Below are 18,595 nucleotides of genomic sequence, written 5' to 3' on the forward strand. Positions count from 1 at the left end.
TAAAAAAGCAATATTGCAATTTGACATTTGCGCATATAAAAGTAAGTGCGCAATGCACACAAATGTCAAATAGCAATATTGCTTTTTTAGATGAATTGCATTGATCGAACCCCTGATCTGTCCTTTTGCTATTGTCAATAAGGCACAAATTATTTTGCAAAAAATTGCAGATACTTCAGTTTGCAAAATCAGCCACGACTTGTTGTAAATAGTGAAAGCTTCGCACTCGGAAGTGTTTTTGTGCCTCCAATAGACATGCTACTTGCAATCCAGGTAAAAAAAATATAGTCTCAATTTTTGTCCGGAATGAAGTGATAATGGAAGCAATTGGGGTTTTGTTGAAGAAAATCACATCAGATCATTTAATCATCATTTAATGCCTCTGCCATTAGATTATATTTTTGAAGAAAATAGGTAATTATCTCAGCGCCATCTGTATATTTTTTGGGAACGTAGCCTGGAAAGTCCCTTATTAAATAGTTTTATACTATGTTGGACTTGCGAATGACGTCACGGATCCATGTCAAATGTGGCCCTATACTAGTGTAGACTCCCGGCACGCCTCGCACGCCGCAACTGAGCCCGTAGCTGCTGATGCCTTGTATCGCCGACTCGCATATCAGTGGACTTCCAGAATCACCCTAAAATATAAGATGTTATATCAAAATAATGCACGTATTGAGGCAGAAATAATAGAATAAAATACGCAAAAGAATGATTGATATCTCTGTCTTGGCCGAAAATGATTAGCGCGAATATAGTAATTATTGATCTAATGATCATTGCTCAATGACAGTTTTTAAAAATAATCCAGTGTTGAGGTTTTACCTACTTTCTGTTTTTGTGTTACGACGCCGTTACGACATTGCTACGGTTTAGCTACGGCATGACTACGACAATGTTCAAACAAGCAAAACGGCACATAAAAAAAAACATTTCTATAAATGATTCTATAATCAAAGTTTAATAATAACATGATATATTACTTGTAGGCGATGAGATGGTAATGACACTATGTGGTTCATCCTTTATTTATCTTTAGATACCACATAGGTAAGGTTTGTAAGGTTTTCGACCGTGGAGCGGAAAGTGCGGTGTGGACAAACCCCCTACAAGGTGGACCGATGACCTTATGAAGAATCAGAGGATCGGTCATTGTGGAGAGCCTTGGCGGAGGCCTATGTCCAGCAGTGGACGATTTCCGGCTGTAGATGGCCACCTAGGTTCTTGTTTGATGTTTGTGGCTCCATCAACTCCAATAAGGATTTACCTATCTACGATCGTATAATATCTATATAGTGCGTAGGTATACCTGACAAGCATCCATCGCCTCTCCAAGAGCACACACCATGCCGGCATCGTAAGCGGGAGCTATTGGTCCGAGGGCTGACGTACACTCGTCCAAGGAGACGATCTTCACATCGCCAGCCATCAGGACTTCTGAGGTCTCGGAAGACAGCGGATCTCGAGTGCCGTAGCCATAAATTGCACATTGACCTTGGAACAAAAATCCATACTAAAATATTAAAAAATCGGTAGTAACTTGTCGTCTGTTAGGTGTAACCTTAACCCGATTTAGATTAAATTTGGTATGGAGATAGTTTGGTATTCCAGTACACACCATCTAATTTTATTTTAAAACAACCCTCTAAAAATTTTAATTTGCCGATAACCCGACAGAATTAAATTGACAGCACACGTCAAACGGTTTGCATACCAGCGAGATACCTATTTAATTCATTCATTCATTTTAAAATTAACAGCTGTCCATCATCCGTCCTTTTCCTTGTCGGCGGATAACAAAATGATGGGTATAACTTAAAATAAAATTAGGAGGTGTCTGAAGGAATCGGGGTTAGTATCAGAGATAAAAACTAGGATCACGGTTTTTATCTCTGACCATTCCTCGAGGGGATGTAAAGGGTAGAAAAGAACGTGTCGTGTGACTATAATTGAAATCCATGCGGACATTGCCGACGGAGTCGCGGGTGAGAGTAAGTGAGAAATAATTCCGTTAATTGGAGCGGTGCTTTTCTGATGGACTGGATGCTTAAAGATAACGCCTAGAATGCGTTCAGATGCTACCACTTCAGCAATAAAATAATGTTGTAACGATGGAATTATGCCTCTACTTTCTTATATATAGGCGATAGGTACCAGTGTGGCTGTAAGTTGACTTTGTTGATTTGCGTGTCTGCCCATCCTCGTAGCCAAGTTATGCCTATATGTTGTGTTTGCCTGATCAAATCGGTTGTGTCGGCGAATTACCTACTGTGTAGTACAACATTATATTTTTTCGTTATGGTTGGATTTACAGTGCCACAATGGATATACCTACGTACCCTGATGTGACTACCTCATTATAAAGGCACGCCGCGTAATTGTGTTGGAAGCAGTGTGTGCCGTTCTCGGGAATGTTCCCGTTGTATAAATACTGGCTGCATTTGTTTTTCAAATTGTTCTTTCTTGCACTCAACTCTTATCTGCCTAAAAGAAAGGTAATAAAGTTTTTTTTACAAAACTTTTGCGCCTTTTTATTGCCGGGAACGTTCCCAAACTGGGAACATTCTCGGGAACGGCACGTCACTAGTTGGTAGGCGCTTGATCTGTGCAAATGTAAACATCCCACGCGTAATTGGTGAATCCTTTCACCGCGATAGCGACGAAACGAAAGAGGAATAAATAACTACCTTTGGGATATGTGTGTGTGTAGGTACTTGTATTATATCGTGGCTGACTTTGTAGAGTGACGTATCTGCAATTGGGTCGTGTACTAGGTTCAAGATAAATTATGATGTTCTGTTTACTAAATAAAGACTCATCTAAAACTAACGAAAAACATTTTCTTTTTTCTATTTAACTTATTTATGAATTTTAAATAAGAAAAACGTAATAATAAGTCCGACATTTTATCACGTTTTTCTATGACGTCACAGTGTGCTTTTTCATACAAATTCCATAGTAATTTCGTGTTTTGACGTTTAGTAAAAAGTAACTGATTTGACTAGTTGGAAACTAGCCTATTGTTTGAAAGAAAGAAAATATTTATTTCCATATAAAAAATCAAATAATTAAAAATTAAAAAAAATAAATAAAATAAAGTCAAAAAAATGCTAATATAATTTGTGTCTTAGGGTGCTACCAGACCAATCGATCGATCATCGATCAACGTCGATCGAAGTTGATCGACTGGTCTGGTAACTTTAATTGATCGACAGATACCTACTGTTCGATTAAGCAATCGATCGATTGCCGGGCGATGACAATAATCGATCCGTCGGTCTGGTAGAAACTATCGATCGACGTCGACTATTCCATTCTACCATCGATCGATGCAGTCGATCGATGGTCGATCGATTGGTCTGGTAGAAACTATCGATCGACGTCGACTATTCTATTCTACCATCGATCGATGCTGTCGATCGATGATCGATCGATTGGTCTGGTAGCACCCTTAGTGAGAAAAGCAAAAGGTGCAAATCAGATTAGCCAAAAATTTCAGATACGTCAGTTAGCGACTTTAGTGACGATATGTGTATGACCTTTGTGTTTTACGTTGGTAGGTATTTGCTTACTCTACGATCGTAGTAGGCTAGATAAACAGATGAAAGTTTAAATCTAGTTGTAGTTGGGAGTAAATAGAGTAGGGATATGTTGTCTTTACAATTTGTTATGAATTTTCTTCGCTTTCCTTGTATTTGTAAACCTTCGCATCGAAGTACTTAACCTTTGCCTTGTCTCGATATTGCTTTAAGATAACTAATCTTCAAGAGCTTTTATATCCGTATCTAAATCCAAGTCAGTGACTTACGATCGATCTGCTTATTAATCTATAGTTATGAAAAACCCACATCGTAAGCGTAGGTTAGATAACCAACAATTCTAGATAAAGATAGAGATTTTTATTGTGCATAAAATTTAGGTACAGTTATAGATAATAGTTGCAGTTATAGTTGCAAATTACGTTTCACTAAATTTTTCCTTTGCAGGCATATACACATTTCACACAGGCAATAACATAACATAAGAGAGAGAAAACAATAATAAAAAAAGTAACTAAGTACGTCTTCTGAAAATCTTCTAACCTAACCCTAAGCCCTATTGCTTGCAGGCTTTACCTAAGCCCTAACGCTTTACTTTAACCGTAAGCCTTTACCTTTACTTATTAAGGTGATCAGATCCACTGTATGGGACATATCTAGTCTACCATTTATAGTCAGTCACATCTCTAGCGCGAGCAAACTAACGCGTCTCAATGTTTGGTTCTTGTAATTTAATATAATATCCTAAGTAATACAGTTCATTCAGATATTGTGTGGGGTTTTAGTAATAATAACCAGCGCTCCCTATTATTATGGGCGATAGGCTGATCCAATGTCAGCATTAGGTTCATCATAATTTATAATCGATTTAAGGACTTCGTAATCTTCATATCTACAAATTCAAATTCAAAAATATCTTTATTCAGTGGGTAACGTCTCATCCGTATAACGGCTATACAGCCGGGGAGAAGAAGGCAACCTTTGAAACAGGGCCCTAGACGTTCTTTAAAAAAAAAAACAAATTATTGTTATACAATTTAGTAATTTGGCTGCCTAATATCAGTTCCCAGACAGTTAATCCAATGCATAATTCTTGTAGATAATCACTAAGTTTCTGTTTAATTACTGTCTTCTTACAGCGGCTGTCAGTTGTCTTTGGTTACTTGTGACAAATCCACCTCAATAAGGACTACGGGAGTGAGTTTATGTATGCGTATGTGTTACCTGAAACGCCGAAAGAGGATTGAGGTAATACGTCGCCCAGCCAGGTTATGTCATCCCGTTCGAGCTGTATTCGCAGTAGCGCCAGATCGTGCGACCGTGATGCCCTGAAACCGTACAACTTTAAAGCTAGGATTCGATAGATAGATAGGTTAGTAGATTGAGAATACAATCTGAATTGAGAACTAAAGCTGAAAAAACGTTTACTGTAGATAAATAAATAAACGTAGGTATTCAAAATTGTTAGAAATGAATCGTGTCGTATCAGGTGGCCAATCATATTTCCTCTCCGGTTCTCTATAGTCTTCAATATGGTTCTCTTTTCTTCAACTCTTTCCAGCATTTTTTCATTTGACACCATTTCAGAAGGAACCCATTTCATTTTTGAAGGATAAATTGAAGGGAAGAGAGGAAGGGGTAGACCGAGGATAACATTTATGAAACAAATAAAAGAGAAGGTGCAGGCCGTGTCGTATCGGGACGTGAAGGTTTTGGCGGGAAGAAGAGAGGAATGGCGATTACTCCACCGACAAGAGCGCAGCTCTTAAATAGAGAAAGAGAGAGAGATTCAAAATTGGTATTTCTGTCATTGAAATAGGCAACGAAATTACACTTCCAACAAACTTGTAATTATTTATTTGCCTAGCCTATCCCGATATGGATTACTGGCGCGTGTCTATCTAAGTAAGTAAATACGTCGTTATTTTTTATTAAATGTAAGTAACATGACTTCATACGAGAACGTTTGGTTGTTCATGTTCAACTAGCTTTTGATTTTACCTGCGTAAAGTTACTCGAAGTGTAAATAACGAGGTTTCATTATTTTGCAGTGTCATTAGTATAACTTTATCCATATTCTCTTGAACTATTTTGCGGCCATTCTTAACCTCAACCGCGTTTAAACACGACGCAGTCGGTTTAGAAAAAAACAATTAAGTAAATGTGGAAAAATATTTTTAATACTTAATAAAATCAGAAGAAAATGAAAATTAGACGGGATAACACTGCGTTTTACCGGGAGGCGATCCCGCACCCCGTACGAAGATAGTAGCAGAGATTCCTTTTTAATTATTTACTGGGGCAGCTGCCGCTCTCTATCCGTATCGCGCTATGCCCCTAGTGCTATGCTACAAGTTCGTTTCACCCTACAGCAGTAGTAGACAAATAGCACATATTTTGTTATAGACAGATCTAGGTACCTCGCTGCATTACATAACGGTATTTTTCAATTTCTTGACCCGTTCCTTGACCTAAATGTGGATAAACGTCACTAGTTTGGTTCTCCAGACTTCGATTAACTTGGGGGAACAACGCGAATCACCCTTTCTGTTGAATGAAAGATTTTTATCAATGAAATAACAGTTATTTGTGTATTCCGCAAGAAAGGAGCAGAATAAACCGAGTATAAAGCTCAATAGAAACTTTTTCTTTTTTTGCCGTGACTTATTGTAGACTTTCCTCCGACGGTCACTACTTGACCTTTTTTTTTTTTTTTGTTTGACGTGACTTATTGTAGATTTGCCGCAGATGGCATTAACTACTTGGCCGGACAAATGGGGAGCGCTGAAGGCTCTCACCCGGTCACTACTTGACCGTAGTCAATAACAACCGGAAGGAAAATTAATAAAACGGAAATGTGTTCCGACTTCTGAAAGGGTTTCGCAATAACGTCTTTGTGTGTGATATTCTACACGTAACTTATTTCATATCTTTTCTAGCTCAATAATATTCCTATAAAGTATACATGGAGCAGCGTCGTGGAGTATCCATACCTCCTCTGGATGATTGAGGGGACGCCTATGCATGCAATGAAATAGAAATAGAAATGTTTTATTGCGACGAGTGGTACGTCTACAGGGTGTTTCCGTTTACGTACGTATATACGCATACAAATTCATGTATACTTATCTAGTATAAAACATTAATATAATACGACTAACCTTAGTTAGACATTTTGTCAGACGAAGGTCAGTCGTAAATAATAGTGAGTGATTTCAGGGCTTAGGTGAAACTAACATGTTTAAGAGGATTTCCCGGTAAAGCTCCTCCAATAGCTCGCCTGAAGGAGTTTGGTACTTTGCTTGGAAATTCAATTTGTTGTGTAGTAGTTTTACGATTTACCTACCTTAGTACTTGTCTGATAATGACGCAGGCAATTCGATAATGAGGGACTTTCAAGGCTACGTTCCTAAAAAAAAATAGGTGGCCCTGTAGATATTTTCCAGCATTTAATTTAACCTTCTAATTTCATAGATAACAAAGATCAACTTTTTTTCTTTTTGATTTTGGGTGTAAATCAAGGGTCATCGACCCTTGTTATTACACCCAGGCACAATACACCTTCCACCCATTATAAATCTGATCAAAGTATTAGTAGTAGCTTTTTAAGGACATTGATATATTTGATTTGTCTAAATCGGGATTTGGAAGGCGTGTACGGTCACGAGTACTAATATGTATACACTTTGATACCATGCCACATTAATTTTTTTGACAAATTAAACCGTAAGTCTCATTAAATGTCAAATATGATAGTGCGACAGGGTTCTAAAGTGGGTACATGATATTGCTCATGAGTGCACAGAATGCGTTTAGCGCATATTCGTGATGTTGTCAACTCACACGGTTCCTGCTGTACTTTTGTAGCGGTGGCTTTGTGGCAACCTACCTACTGTTCGTATGTAATCTGTGGATGATGTTATCAGTACATATACCTAAACTAGTTTTAAAACCTTATTGTAATAAGCTGAAACAGCTATACAAGTTTTTCGTCCCTAATAAAATAAAATTAAGTAAACTCAAGCAACATAATGCTATACGTATCTGATCCAAATATCTAACAACAATTCCTGGCCGTCTTTCCAAACTGACGTATCTGCATTTTTTTGCTAAAACAATTTGTGTCTTATTGACAGTAGCAAAAGGTGGAAATCAGATTCGCCAAAAAATTCAGATACGTCAGTTAGCGACGTCAGGGACGAATTATTTTTATATATGCCTCTGCCATTCTCTCTCTCTACTTAAGAGCTGCGCTCTTGTCGGTACTTTTGCATAGTTATGTACCCCAACATAACTATTCAAAAGTATAATATATTATAATGGAAGAGAGGATTGGCGATTACTCCACCGACAAGAGCGCAGACTGAGACCAGGACAAAAGCCTCTTTCCTTTTCTTAGTCTATTATAAGATTAATTTTCCATTAGGTATTATTTTACACTTTTAATTGATAATAAGTATAATAGTCATTAGCAACGAGTTATGGTTATGTTATGATAGAGCGGTATTGAAATTAATCACCAATCAATATGAAAGTCGAAACTATCATTATTTAGAATAGAAACGGCATTATAGAAGTACTTCGAGTAGATAGATTTGATTCGCACCTGTAATCCATATCTGTATGGGCAGGGTCCGCTAAGTTATTACACGACAACTCGCAGCCCTTGACGTTAAAGTTCTGAAGTGGCCACGGCCTCTGTGGTCCAGTGGTTGAGCGTTGGTCTCACGATCCGGAGGCCCCGGGTTCCAATCCCGGTGTGGACATAACACCAAAATCACTTTGTGATCCCTAGTTTGGTTAGGACATTACAGGCTGATCACCTGATTGTCCGACAGTAAGATGATCCGTGCTTTGGAAGGCACGTTAAGCTGTTGGTCCCGGTTACTACTTACTGATGTAAGTATGTAGTCATTACATGAGCCATGTCAGGGGCCTTTGGCGGCTCAATAATAACCCTGACACCAGGGTTGATGAGGTTGGTAGTCCACCTCACAACCCACACGATAAGAAGAAGTGCATTACGATGAACTGCGCAAGTATAATCCATCAAATTGGCGGAGCAATAATCCCTGGTATTTTGACGATGTATTCTGCGAATTTCTGTGACTCCGGGTACATACTTGTCATATGATGCATGTGGTATAATCTCCAAGATGTGAGCTCTGGGGGGCGGCCCTTCGCAGTGGTTGTTCAATTGCAACAAGTACTGGTCATGGTTGAAGTGGACGCAATGAGCCGCGGTTAACGCAAGTTCTGCGGTAAGCACCGTAGCGCCGCATAGGTGCTGTAGAGATGTACTGTTCCGCAGAGACGCCACGCGCGGTTGTGTGCCTGTTACAGGGTCAAATAAAACGTCGTTAATGGGAGTCTACTCGAAACCTAGGTACTGCGCTGTATAGGATTCTAAGAATTGTAGAAATTCGTAGCTATAATTTTCATTTTCACTTAGATTGGTATACAGGGTGTTAGTGACATCGTAACGAAAACTTTGAGGGATGATTCAGGCCATGATTCTGAGTTGATATCAAGTGGAATTTTCCGTCGCAAAAGTATGGAACGGAAAATAATTTAAATAAGCTCTAAAATTTTCATGAATTCTCCGACAGGAAATTCCACTTGATATCGACTCAGAATCATTGTCTGAATCACCCCCTTCAGTATTCGTTACAGTGTCACTAACACCCATACCTACTTGTATGGCTACTGTATGTACCTGTATGGGGTGTAAGTGACAATGTAACGAATACTAAGAGGGATTATTCAGCTGATTATTCTGAGTTAATATCAAGTGGAATTTTCCATCGCAAAAGTATAGAATTGAAAATAATATAAAAAATCTAAAAAAATTACATGAATTTTGCGACGGACAATTCCACTTGATATTAACTCAGAATCATGGTCTGAATCATCCCTCTGAGTATTCGTTACGATGTCACTAACACCCTGTATATAAACATAAATAAACTCGACATGTACCATGCTTTTTATCACTTTGAGCATGATCGCTAAAGACATCACAGGTAATGACAACCTGTCTTACATGATGAACTTAGGTACCTACAACTTAGGTAAACTTATTAATAATATACGATATTTTATCTAGGCTAACTAAAAGTTGGAACAGATTAGAGAAATGGTTAACGTCCAGTCTTATAGAGAAGTCAAGGAATTGGCCTTTGATAGACTGGAATGGAAAATGCTACACCGACAAGAGCGTGGCTCTTAAATTGATGATGATGAACTAAAAGCTGCTGTATTTTGCCTTTCGATAACTTTTTGCTTATTTACTTTGATGTTGTGATTTATCAAGTTATCACACATTCCTTAAGAAAAGCCAGGCAGACGTTTAATTGAATAGAGTTCACTATTTTAAAATAAATGGGCGGCCTAATTGACTTTCAGTCACATTAATATAAGAACGGTCTGCGATGGAATGGAATTGAGAAAAGCACTTTTGAGACTATTAACTGTCTTTCTCGAAAAGTTTTATATATCGTGTTTTTTGCGATAGAGTGTAATAACCTAGTATGTAATAAAGTCGATTAGAAAACGCGATGGTGTGGTGTGAATAAGGGGGGGATTGGCGTGGTATTCACCATGCGACTGCTTCAACTCATGTGCTCGCATGTGGCTTATATAGCCAATCTTATTGGAAAAGACCCTCGCACGTAAAGCGGCATGTGAGCACATCATGCCACCGTGCCTTATATCCTAACATTGTATGGGTTCGATTCCCGAGCATTTTCGTAAGTATATCATATTGATAACATTAAAAAAAAGTATACCATACCATTAGTAGTGTACCATATTGAAGACTATAGAGAACCGGAGAGGAAATATGATTGGCCACTTGATACGACACGATTCATTCGAAGAGAGGAAGGGGTAGACCTAGGATAACATTTATGAAACAAATAAAAGAGAAGGTGCAGGTCGTGTCGTATCGGGAGGTGAAGGTTTTGGCGGGAAGAAGACAGGAATGGCGATTACTCCACCGACAAGAGCGCAGCTCTTAAATAGAGAGAGAGAGAAAAAAAAGTGAAAAATCCGCAATAACTAGCGACAACCCTGTTCGGAGAACTTTACATCAGAAAACTTACATCGTAGTTTCCCAGGACTCTCAAGTCAAAACAACTGAATTCGACTTTAAAGATTTTGGACCATAGATAAATTATAAGTACTTATTACGTGGTTTCCAGTATTTGTGCCCGGTTAGTAGCAATAGGCTCGCCCCTATTAGATACCTACATGTGATTTAAACATAACTAGCCAGGAGTGTATGGGAGTGTACTATACACCATGCTAAGTTACAACTTTCTTATATATGTAGGTAAGTAGTAAGTATTCGTAACACTGAAGTTATGGTTGCAGGCACTTAATCCCCTGTCTTACCCCTGTTCTTATAATATACTTACTTAAGTATTTACAAATAATTCTATTGTAACCGATACTTTCTATTTTATTTTTAATGTAATTGTTAAAGGCACAAAGCGACCCACGCACAACAGTAAAAAACCCATTTCTTGTTTTTTCAGCATTCACCGCGTAATGCCGAAACAATGCCATTTATTTTATTCAGATTTGTACATGTGAATTTTGGGAAATAATGTAGGCAATACGATACGAACATGATTTGAATTGAAAATTGTTCTGTAGGATACAATAATATAAGTTTTACACGAGTAAAAACCCTCTGAATAGGATTCTCTTTTGTCTGGCGCGTGTAGAGGTCACGAATTGTACCTACGGAAACTAGTTGCATAACTTTTGGCATTGGTATAATAGCACGATGCACTGTACAAGATTAGGTTACTAAGTTACGTTAGGTACTATGTTACTAACAGCCCGTCAAGACCCCTTTAACGGGTCTGCCCGAACAACGTACAATTAGTGTGGTTCATTCTAAGTTTTTTCTTTCTTATTTACTATACAAATCACACAGAATAATCTACATACTATGAGCCATATATTAAAAGGATATAAAACGTTGGCAATATACATTCACGTATTTTTATTTTATTTACAAATAGGTTCACGTTTCAAGCCCGCAATGTCCTTACCAAACAAAAGGACAGTCTCTCAAAGTGATTTCGACAATGTCCTCGTCGGGAATTGAACCCGGAGATTAAGATCTCTTAACGCTCTAACTACTAGACCATGGAGTCTGCGGTGTGGCTTGAATCATCGGATTGTCCGAAAAAGTAAGATGATTCCGTGCTTCAGAGGGCACTTTAAGTAGTTGGACCAGGCTATTAAGTAAAAACACCTCCACGAACCCGCAGTGGAGCAGCGTGATGGAGTACGCTCCATACCCCCTCCGGTTGGTTGAGGGGAGGCCTGTGCTCAGCAGTGGATGCTATATAGGCTGTCTATATTTATGTAGGTTCACGTTTGATTTGATCATAATCACACTTGATGATGGGGTTTAAGATTCACTTTAGTGTTCCAACACGGTTACAGTAAACGCCCATCCATTCCAGCTTTGAAGATTCCAAGATTAAGGAGAATCATACAACATGACATTAGCAGTAGTAAGTATAGGTATTGTAAAGCATGGAAAATTATCAATAAAAGCATCATCATCAGCCGTATGACGCCCACTGTTGGGCATAGGCCTCCCCCAAGGATCTCCACGACGATCGGTCCTGCGCTGCCCGCATCCAGCGGCTTCCCGCGACCTTCACCAGATCGTCGGTCCACCTTGTAGCGGGCCTACCCACTGAGCGTCGTCCGACACGTGGTCGCCATTCTAGAACCTTTCCGCCCCATCGGCCATCGGTTCTCCTCGCTATGTGTCCTGCCCACTGCCACTTCAGCTTTGCAATTCTCCGAGCTATGTCGGTGACTTTAGTTCTCCTGCGGATCTCCTCATTTCAATAAAAGCATAAAAAATATAATTTGTTTGTACCACATTCGACTTCCACTCCTCCTACTACACGTTTCACCCTCCCACACTCTACAGAAAAACACACTTTTAACACAACTACCCATAACAATATCTTTATAGACATTTTTACACTATATTATCAGCCAACTACTTACTAACTAGATAACGTGAAATGTTCTTCTTTTAATGCCCATAAGTATTGTTCAAAATCGTGACGAAATACTGAATTACAACTGTTTAAATATGAAGGTAAGTACTTACTTGTGAACGTTAATAAGTTACGGCTTTATGTTTGTTTTGGGTTCATAGATTGAATTGGTTTAGTCGCAGTAGGTATCGAGTAATTCGGCGTAATAGGCCCTTTTTCTTCGAATCTGCTATTTAAGAATCGGCCTAAAGCAGAATCTGCCATAAACAGCTTTCGCCGAAATAATATAATAAATCAAATTGTATTCCTGCTTAAACTCTTACTTTGCTCTTGATCCTTCATAGAGCGTGGGTGTAAAGTCGAAGTGATGTGGAGTTACGAAAGGTATGGTGAGTTCAACTCCCATTCGTTTTGATGATGATTATGATTAAGAAACAGTAAAGCGAATGGTGCATGCGACATTTTCTTGATCTAAACATTGGGCACAAAAAAAAGAAGAAAATATAGAGTTTGGAGTTTACAAGCAAAAGTGATATTTATTATTTCTACTCTTCAAGGGATTTGGCGATAAATCCCAAATTTCGTCAGATGGATAATATATAAAAATATTGTTTTATTTTGTCACACAATACTTACTATCTGCTTACTTATCTATGATAAGTAGGAAATCCCTTTCACGGTAGAGATAATACAGAAATTTATTTATCTGATAAACAGTTCACTCACTGTTGTTTTGAATCTCTTGGGCTTTATTTTATATTGATATGACGAATGCTAATCTCGTTCTTATACCTACCTACATACTCTAGAATCGATTGTGCCTAGTAAGTATAATTATCTATAAAAAACATTTTCTCCTAACCATAACACATATAAAGGTCAAGCAAATATGCTAAGTGGATAAAAGTAATTCGCTAACAATTTAAAGCATCCACAGCATCAAAAGAGCGATTATAACATATAAATCAAACGCTATGTTAAGACAAAGTGCTACAAATTAGTCTCAGTCGTATGTACGTAGCGTCGAGTGCGCCCGAAATACCCGGTGTCTATAATTATTTAGTGTTATTGTTGTGGGCAGCATGCGGTGCCAAGACGCAGCGACAACAGACAGGTGGCAGCGGGCAGCGGGAAGCGGCAGCGGGCAGCGGGTCGGGCGTCGGTTTATGTAACGCGAGGGCGCGAGCGAGCCGCGCGGCAGTGCAGCCAGCGTCGGCCCGCGGGCCACTCCGCCATGGACCCGGCACCGGCCGGCAGCGCGCCGCCGACGTCCGCGACACCCGCGACGCCCGCGACCTCGCCGCCCGCCACGCCTCCCGCGCACTCCGGCTTCGGCGCTTTCTGCAGCGCCATCTCCGACACCATCACCGTACGTACTGCCACTACATACCTACTTTCCCGCCACAAACTATCCCATCCCAACACTCTTTGCCATCGGTGACAAATCACCACACAGATATTTCTAGACGCACGTGGCCCTGGAGGTCGGACCGCCTCCTCCGCGGTAACAAACGTCAGCAGTAGGTATCTACAATAAAAGTCATGGAGGGAATAAAAAAATATAAACAAGGTTTATTATTAGAATGCTCGTTCACGCCGGGTCGCACGGCCGTGATTTGTCCGATGGCTGTGATCTACCGAAATATCCGCGCATTAAGCCGTCGGTGCGACGTCGGAGCCGGCGACACCGCACTCGCGCGGACTCAGCACGCGGACTACCACGGCCTCGGCAACGCGCGCCCTCCTGTGTTCACTCTCGACACGCGTCCGCGGCCCGCCAGCGGCTCTCCACTCGGATATCGGACCCCCGCATAATACATAGGTACTTTCTTACATTTCCAAGCCTAACACCTCGTTCTTTCAATCCACCTGCGGCGTTGTACTTCTGAGCCGACAGCGGGTACATAAACACGACGCCAGTGGGTATCCTCTTGCCGGCCGTAACAGCCGCGTCCTATCGCGAGTGTAACTTATTTACTTAGCATTGTTTGTTTTTATTTATCATCCGCTGGAGATACCACGTGCTCCTATGTGGCATGTTTACATACCACAACTAGATTTCGTTTAGTGTCTGGCATTCTTCGAATTAGAACAATTGTTGAAATTTAGTGACTTTAATCGGGACTGGACATATTTCGTGAGTATTCATAATAAAACAATTTTTATTTACATTAAAAATATCTGTGTTCATAATGCCGGCAGCAAAAGCATAAAGCGTTAACTTTGAAGGCATTTAGGTGTTTAATTGTATTTAAGGTTGTTTCATTTTATTGACCGTTAACTCCAAATGTCTTCATTTCAATTTAGTGAACTTCTGTAGGTGTGCATTTTGACCTTTTCATCATTTAACGTGAAATAAAAGGTTGATCTTTAATGTATATATGTAAGTAGGTATATGTTTCACTTGGATACCTAGAAATTCATTTATTAGAATATACACAACAAAAAGACTATCCACCACAGGGTTCGTCACCTTAACAGTAAATTAATCAATGTTTATACTTTGTTAAGGTTAGGTTTCCATTGAAAAATCCGCAGTTATATTCTCGTACAGTTGAACACTTTGCCGATAAATAAATTTTCTTTTCACCGTCTAGTTTCTAGACTTTGAAAGGTAAACATGGCACGAAAGCGAATGTTTTCAAATATTAGACCAAGTTTGTTTCCTTTTACTTTGTGAGGCGCAGTACAAATCGATGGCGACACCTTGAACAATGACATTAACACACCACATTGTGATTAACACACCGGCTTGCCAATTTTCACATAAGTACCTACACAGTGATAAACATTGTAGCATACTGAAATTGGAACTGGGAACAGTTTAAATTTTTGTGAATGTAGTTTTTTAATACACGTACATAAATCACCTTAATATAACGGCCTCCATGGTCCAGTGGTTGAGCGTTGGGCTCACGATCCGGAGGCCCCGGGTTCGAATTCCGGTGGGGACATATCACAAAAATCACTTTGTGATAAACATTGTAGCATACTGAAATTGGAACTGGGAACAGTTTAAATTTTTGTGAATGTAGTTTTTTAATACACGTACATAAATCACCTTAATATAACGGCCTCCATGGTCCAGTGGTTGAGCGTTGGGCTCACGATCCGGAGGCCCCGGGTTCGAATTCCGGTGGGGACATATCACAAAAATCACTTTGTGATCCCTAGTTTGGTTAGGAAATTACAGGCTGATCACGTGATTGTCAAAAGTAAGATGATCCGTGCTTCGGAAGGCACGTTAAGCCGTTGGTCCCGGTTACTACTTACAGATGTAAGAATGTAATCGTTACATGAGCCATGTCAGGCTTTTGGCGGCTCAATAATAAACCTGATACCAGGGTTGATGAGGTATTCCGCCTTACATCTCATACGATAAGAAGAGAAGAAGACCTTAATATACATAATAAGTAGAGCCACAGGCTATCAAGACAACAAGATATTTTGTCCTAAGATGGATAATGGATATGATGGACAATGGATAGGCTGAATCTGAACTTCGCCCAAATAGGTAGTTTATCATATTGTAAAATCCTTTAAATCATTAATTTCAGTTTTCTTTGTTTTTAGTTAGTGTAAATGAACATTAGAAAGAAAGAAAGAAAGAATCGTACATTACGGGTTAAAAGCTCTTGTCCGATCAAGTAGCAAGTAAAATCTTCATAAACTCATGAACAAAAAGCTTACAAAATTAATAGGATTAACGATTTATTATTACCCGTCTCTGTTCATATGAACTCCTTGTCATTATTAATCAATCAATCAATCAATAATACTTTATTGCACAACAACATATACAAAGGACATAAACATACGAATAAAACATAAGCACAATAGGCGGCCTTATTGCTAAACAGCAATTTCTGCCAGGCAATTATTATTTGCATGTTATAATTTTCATAACTAAAAATGTTGACCTAATGCTAAATGCTGACCATCTGCAAACTGTAAGTATCTACCATTTTTAAGGCGAACAAATGAATTATGAAATAAGCTTCTTTTTCACTTCAATTTTGTATCACTTTGCAGAACTGTAGGATAGATAATTAACTAATACGGAGTCCAATCATTGATATAATTACATGGAAGCACCAGTAGATGAGAATAGAATTTACTTAGCAATGACTCGTGTTGTCATGTCGATTCTTTTTTGTTTTAGACAATGATGCTGATTCCTGTAGGTACCATCTAATTTTATTTTAAGTGACACCTGTCGTTTTCTTATCCGCAGAAAAGGAAAGGGACGGGTAATCGACAGGCATAAAAGTTATGGAACGCACGTCGATTTAAGGCAGGAATTAAAAAAAATGTATATATTGGCCAATAAGCACAAACCAGCGAGATGCCTATGAGTTATTCAATCATTTTAACATTAACAGTTGTCAATTATCCGTCCCTTTCCATTTCGGCTTATAAGAAATTGACGGGTATAACTTAAAATAAAATTAGAAGGTGTTTGCAGGAATAGGGGTCAATAGGTACCTACTAATAAACTCGTTCGGAAGTCTGTAACAGGTATTAAGCTTTTTAAAAGTTTTAATGATAAGACTAGGACTAGACCTTTTTTTTTTTTTTTTTTTTGACGTGACTTATTGTAGATTTGCCGCAGATGGCATTAACTACTTGGCCGGACAAATGGGGAGCGCTGAAGGCTCTCACCCGGTACAACGTTTAAGACAACAGGCCTGAGGGTGCCCAGTTGGGCGCGAACCTCGGCTCAGGGCGTCGTCTGAGAGGAAAAATATTTGAAAGAATTAATCGACCCTAGTGGGTCGATAGCGATAAGCGCTGAATGAGGGAAATCGTCGACCACGCCGGCGGGGTCGGTATCGGGGTCCTGAAGTGTTTGGTGTCGCGAGCTGATTGGCTGCCTCTATGGCTAGGGTAATCGGGTCGTCGGGGTAGGACTAGACCGAATGGTATTCAAAGTACTTATTACGTAAAGTTCTCAGTTATCTGTTACTACAAGTCACTCATATACTAGGTACTCATATATTAAAACAACTACTTACTGAAAGTCATATATCCGTATGTAGTGGTGTCAATGCAGGGTTCAAGGAAAGGAAACAGTCAAGAAAGGGACTTCTAACTTGCCAGGGCTGTCCGATTTTGAAGATATTTTCTTTTGTATAGGGGTAGCTTTTTATATCATTTAAAATCAGAAACATCTTGGGTTGCGCAAATAAATATTTCAAATATAAAATATACTTAAAGTACTTTTCTAATTTTGTTCAGAGACGGCTTCCATTAGCAGCCCTAAACGGAAACTTATAATGGAAACCTCGCAAGCGCCTTTTTGAAAAATCAAATTCTGAATTGATTTTTTCTACAAATTTTCGAAACAAATACGCTACTTTCATTCTAGGTACTTACTTAAAAACTGAGAGTTCATTTTCACCTGGATTGAAATAAGCGTGTCTGATGCGAGGTTTTATTAATAAAAAAAAACACATCAGAAATAATCAGAATGCAATTTTTCAAGAAGGCGCTTTCAAGATTTCACGATAACGCTACGTCATAAAAATGAATGATTTTCAATAGTTATTTTATTATATTAGACAGTAAGAATCTACTTACTATGTATGATAGTATACCTAATGTTCACGAGTCAAAATGTTATTTTAGGCAATTGAAACATGGCATCCAATCAGTCAAGAAAATAACGTAATCAAACTTCGTAACCGGAGCACTCTTTAACAATTTCTATAAGTACTATTTTTACCCGACTGCGACGAAGCACAAAGTAGTGTTATATGTTTTTACACACTTTGTAACAAGTTTGTTTAAGTCAATGTTTAGTTTCGTCGAGGGAAGAAACCTGGCTTTATCTAACATCACTTTAATAGGTAGGATGAAAGTTCTGACCGCGGACGAGTTTTGAATTTTAACAGCTAAGTATTGTAATGAAGCGAATTCTAACGTTGTTATTTATAGGTTGGACGTGTTCACTTTAAACTTTCGTATTAGATTATGAAGTCACCTATTTTTTTATGGAATTCTTTGTCATCAATC

General features: G+C 38.9%; 2 protein-coding genes across 5 annotated transcripts in view; one reads left to right on the forward strand and one right to left on the reverse strand.

Annotated features, from left to right (window-relative positions):
- Positions 1–199: 199 nt before the first annotated feature.
- Positions 200–12,580, reverse strand: LOC126372249 (kallikrein-8-like). Of its 2 annotated transcripts, none has more exons than XM_050017940.1 (5): positions 12,454–12,580; positions 8,666–8,876; positions 4,767–4,870; positions 1,313–1,497; positions 200–641 (listed from the first exon to the last, which is right to left on the reverse strand). In XM_050017940.1, exons 1-5 carry the CDS (start codon positions 12,554–12,556, stop codon positions 483–485), a joined length of 762 nt encoding a protein of 253 aa, XP_049873897.1. In that variant the 5' UTR covers positions 12,557–12,580; the 3' UTR covers positions 200–482. The 2 variants fall into 2 exon arrangements, with proteins under 2 accessions (XP_049873897.1, XP_049873898.1); XM_050017941.1 differs by lacking the exon at positions 12,454–12,580 and adding an exon at positions 11,822–11,909.
- Positions 12,581–12,660: 80 nt separating this feature from the next.
- The window catches only part of LOC126372244 (calcium-binding protein E63-1), a 48,566-nt gene continuing 42,631 nt past the window's right edge, over positions 12,661–18,595 (forward strand). For 2 of the 3 annotated variants that reach the window (XM_050017924.1, XM_050017925.1), the window contains exons 1-2: positions 12,661–12,681; positions 13,662–13,949. In XM_050017924.1, coding sequence (XP_049873881.1) covers positions 12,676–12,681; positions 13,662–13,949 — 294 coding nt within the window. In that variant the 5' untranslated portion in view covers positions 12,661–12,675. Of the gene's footprint in view, positions 12,682–13,661; positions 13,950–14,483; positions 14,718–18,595 lie in introns of those variants that run through there. The other variant, XM_050017927.1, reaches the window with a different exon arrangement.

This window comes from Pectinophora gossypiella, chromosome 13 (genome assembly GCF_024362695.1).
Source record: "Pectinophora gossypiella chromosome 13, ilPecGoss1.1, whole genome shotgun sequence".
In the NCBI taxonomy this organism is placed as follows: domain Eukaryota; kingdom Metazoa; phylum Arthropoda; class Insecta; order Lepidoptera; family Gelechiidae; genus Pectinophora; species Pectinophora gossypiella.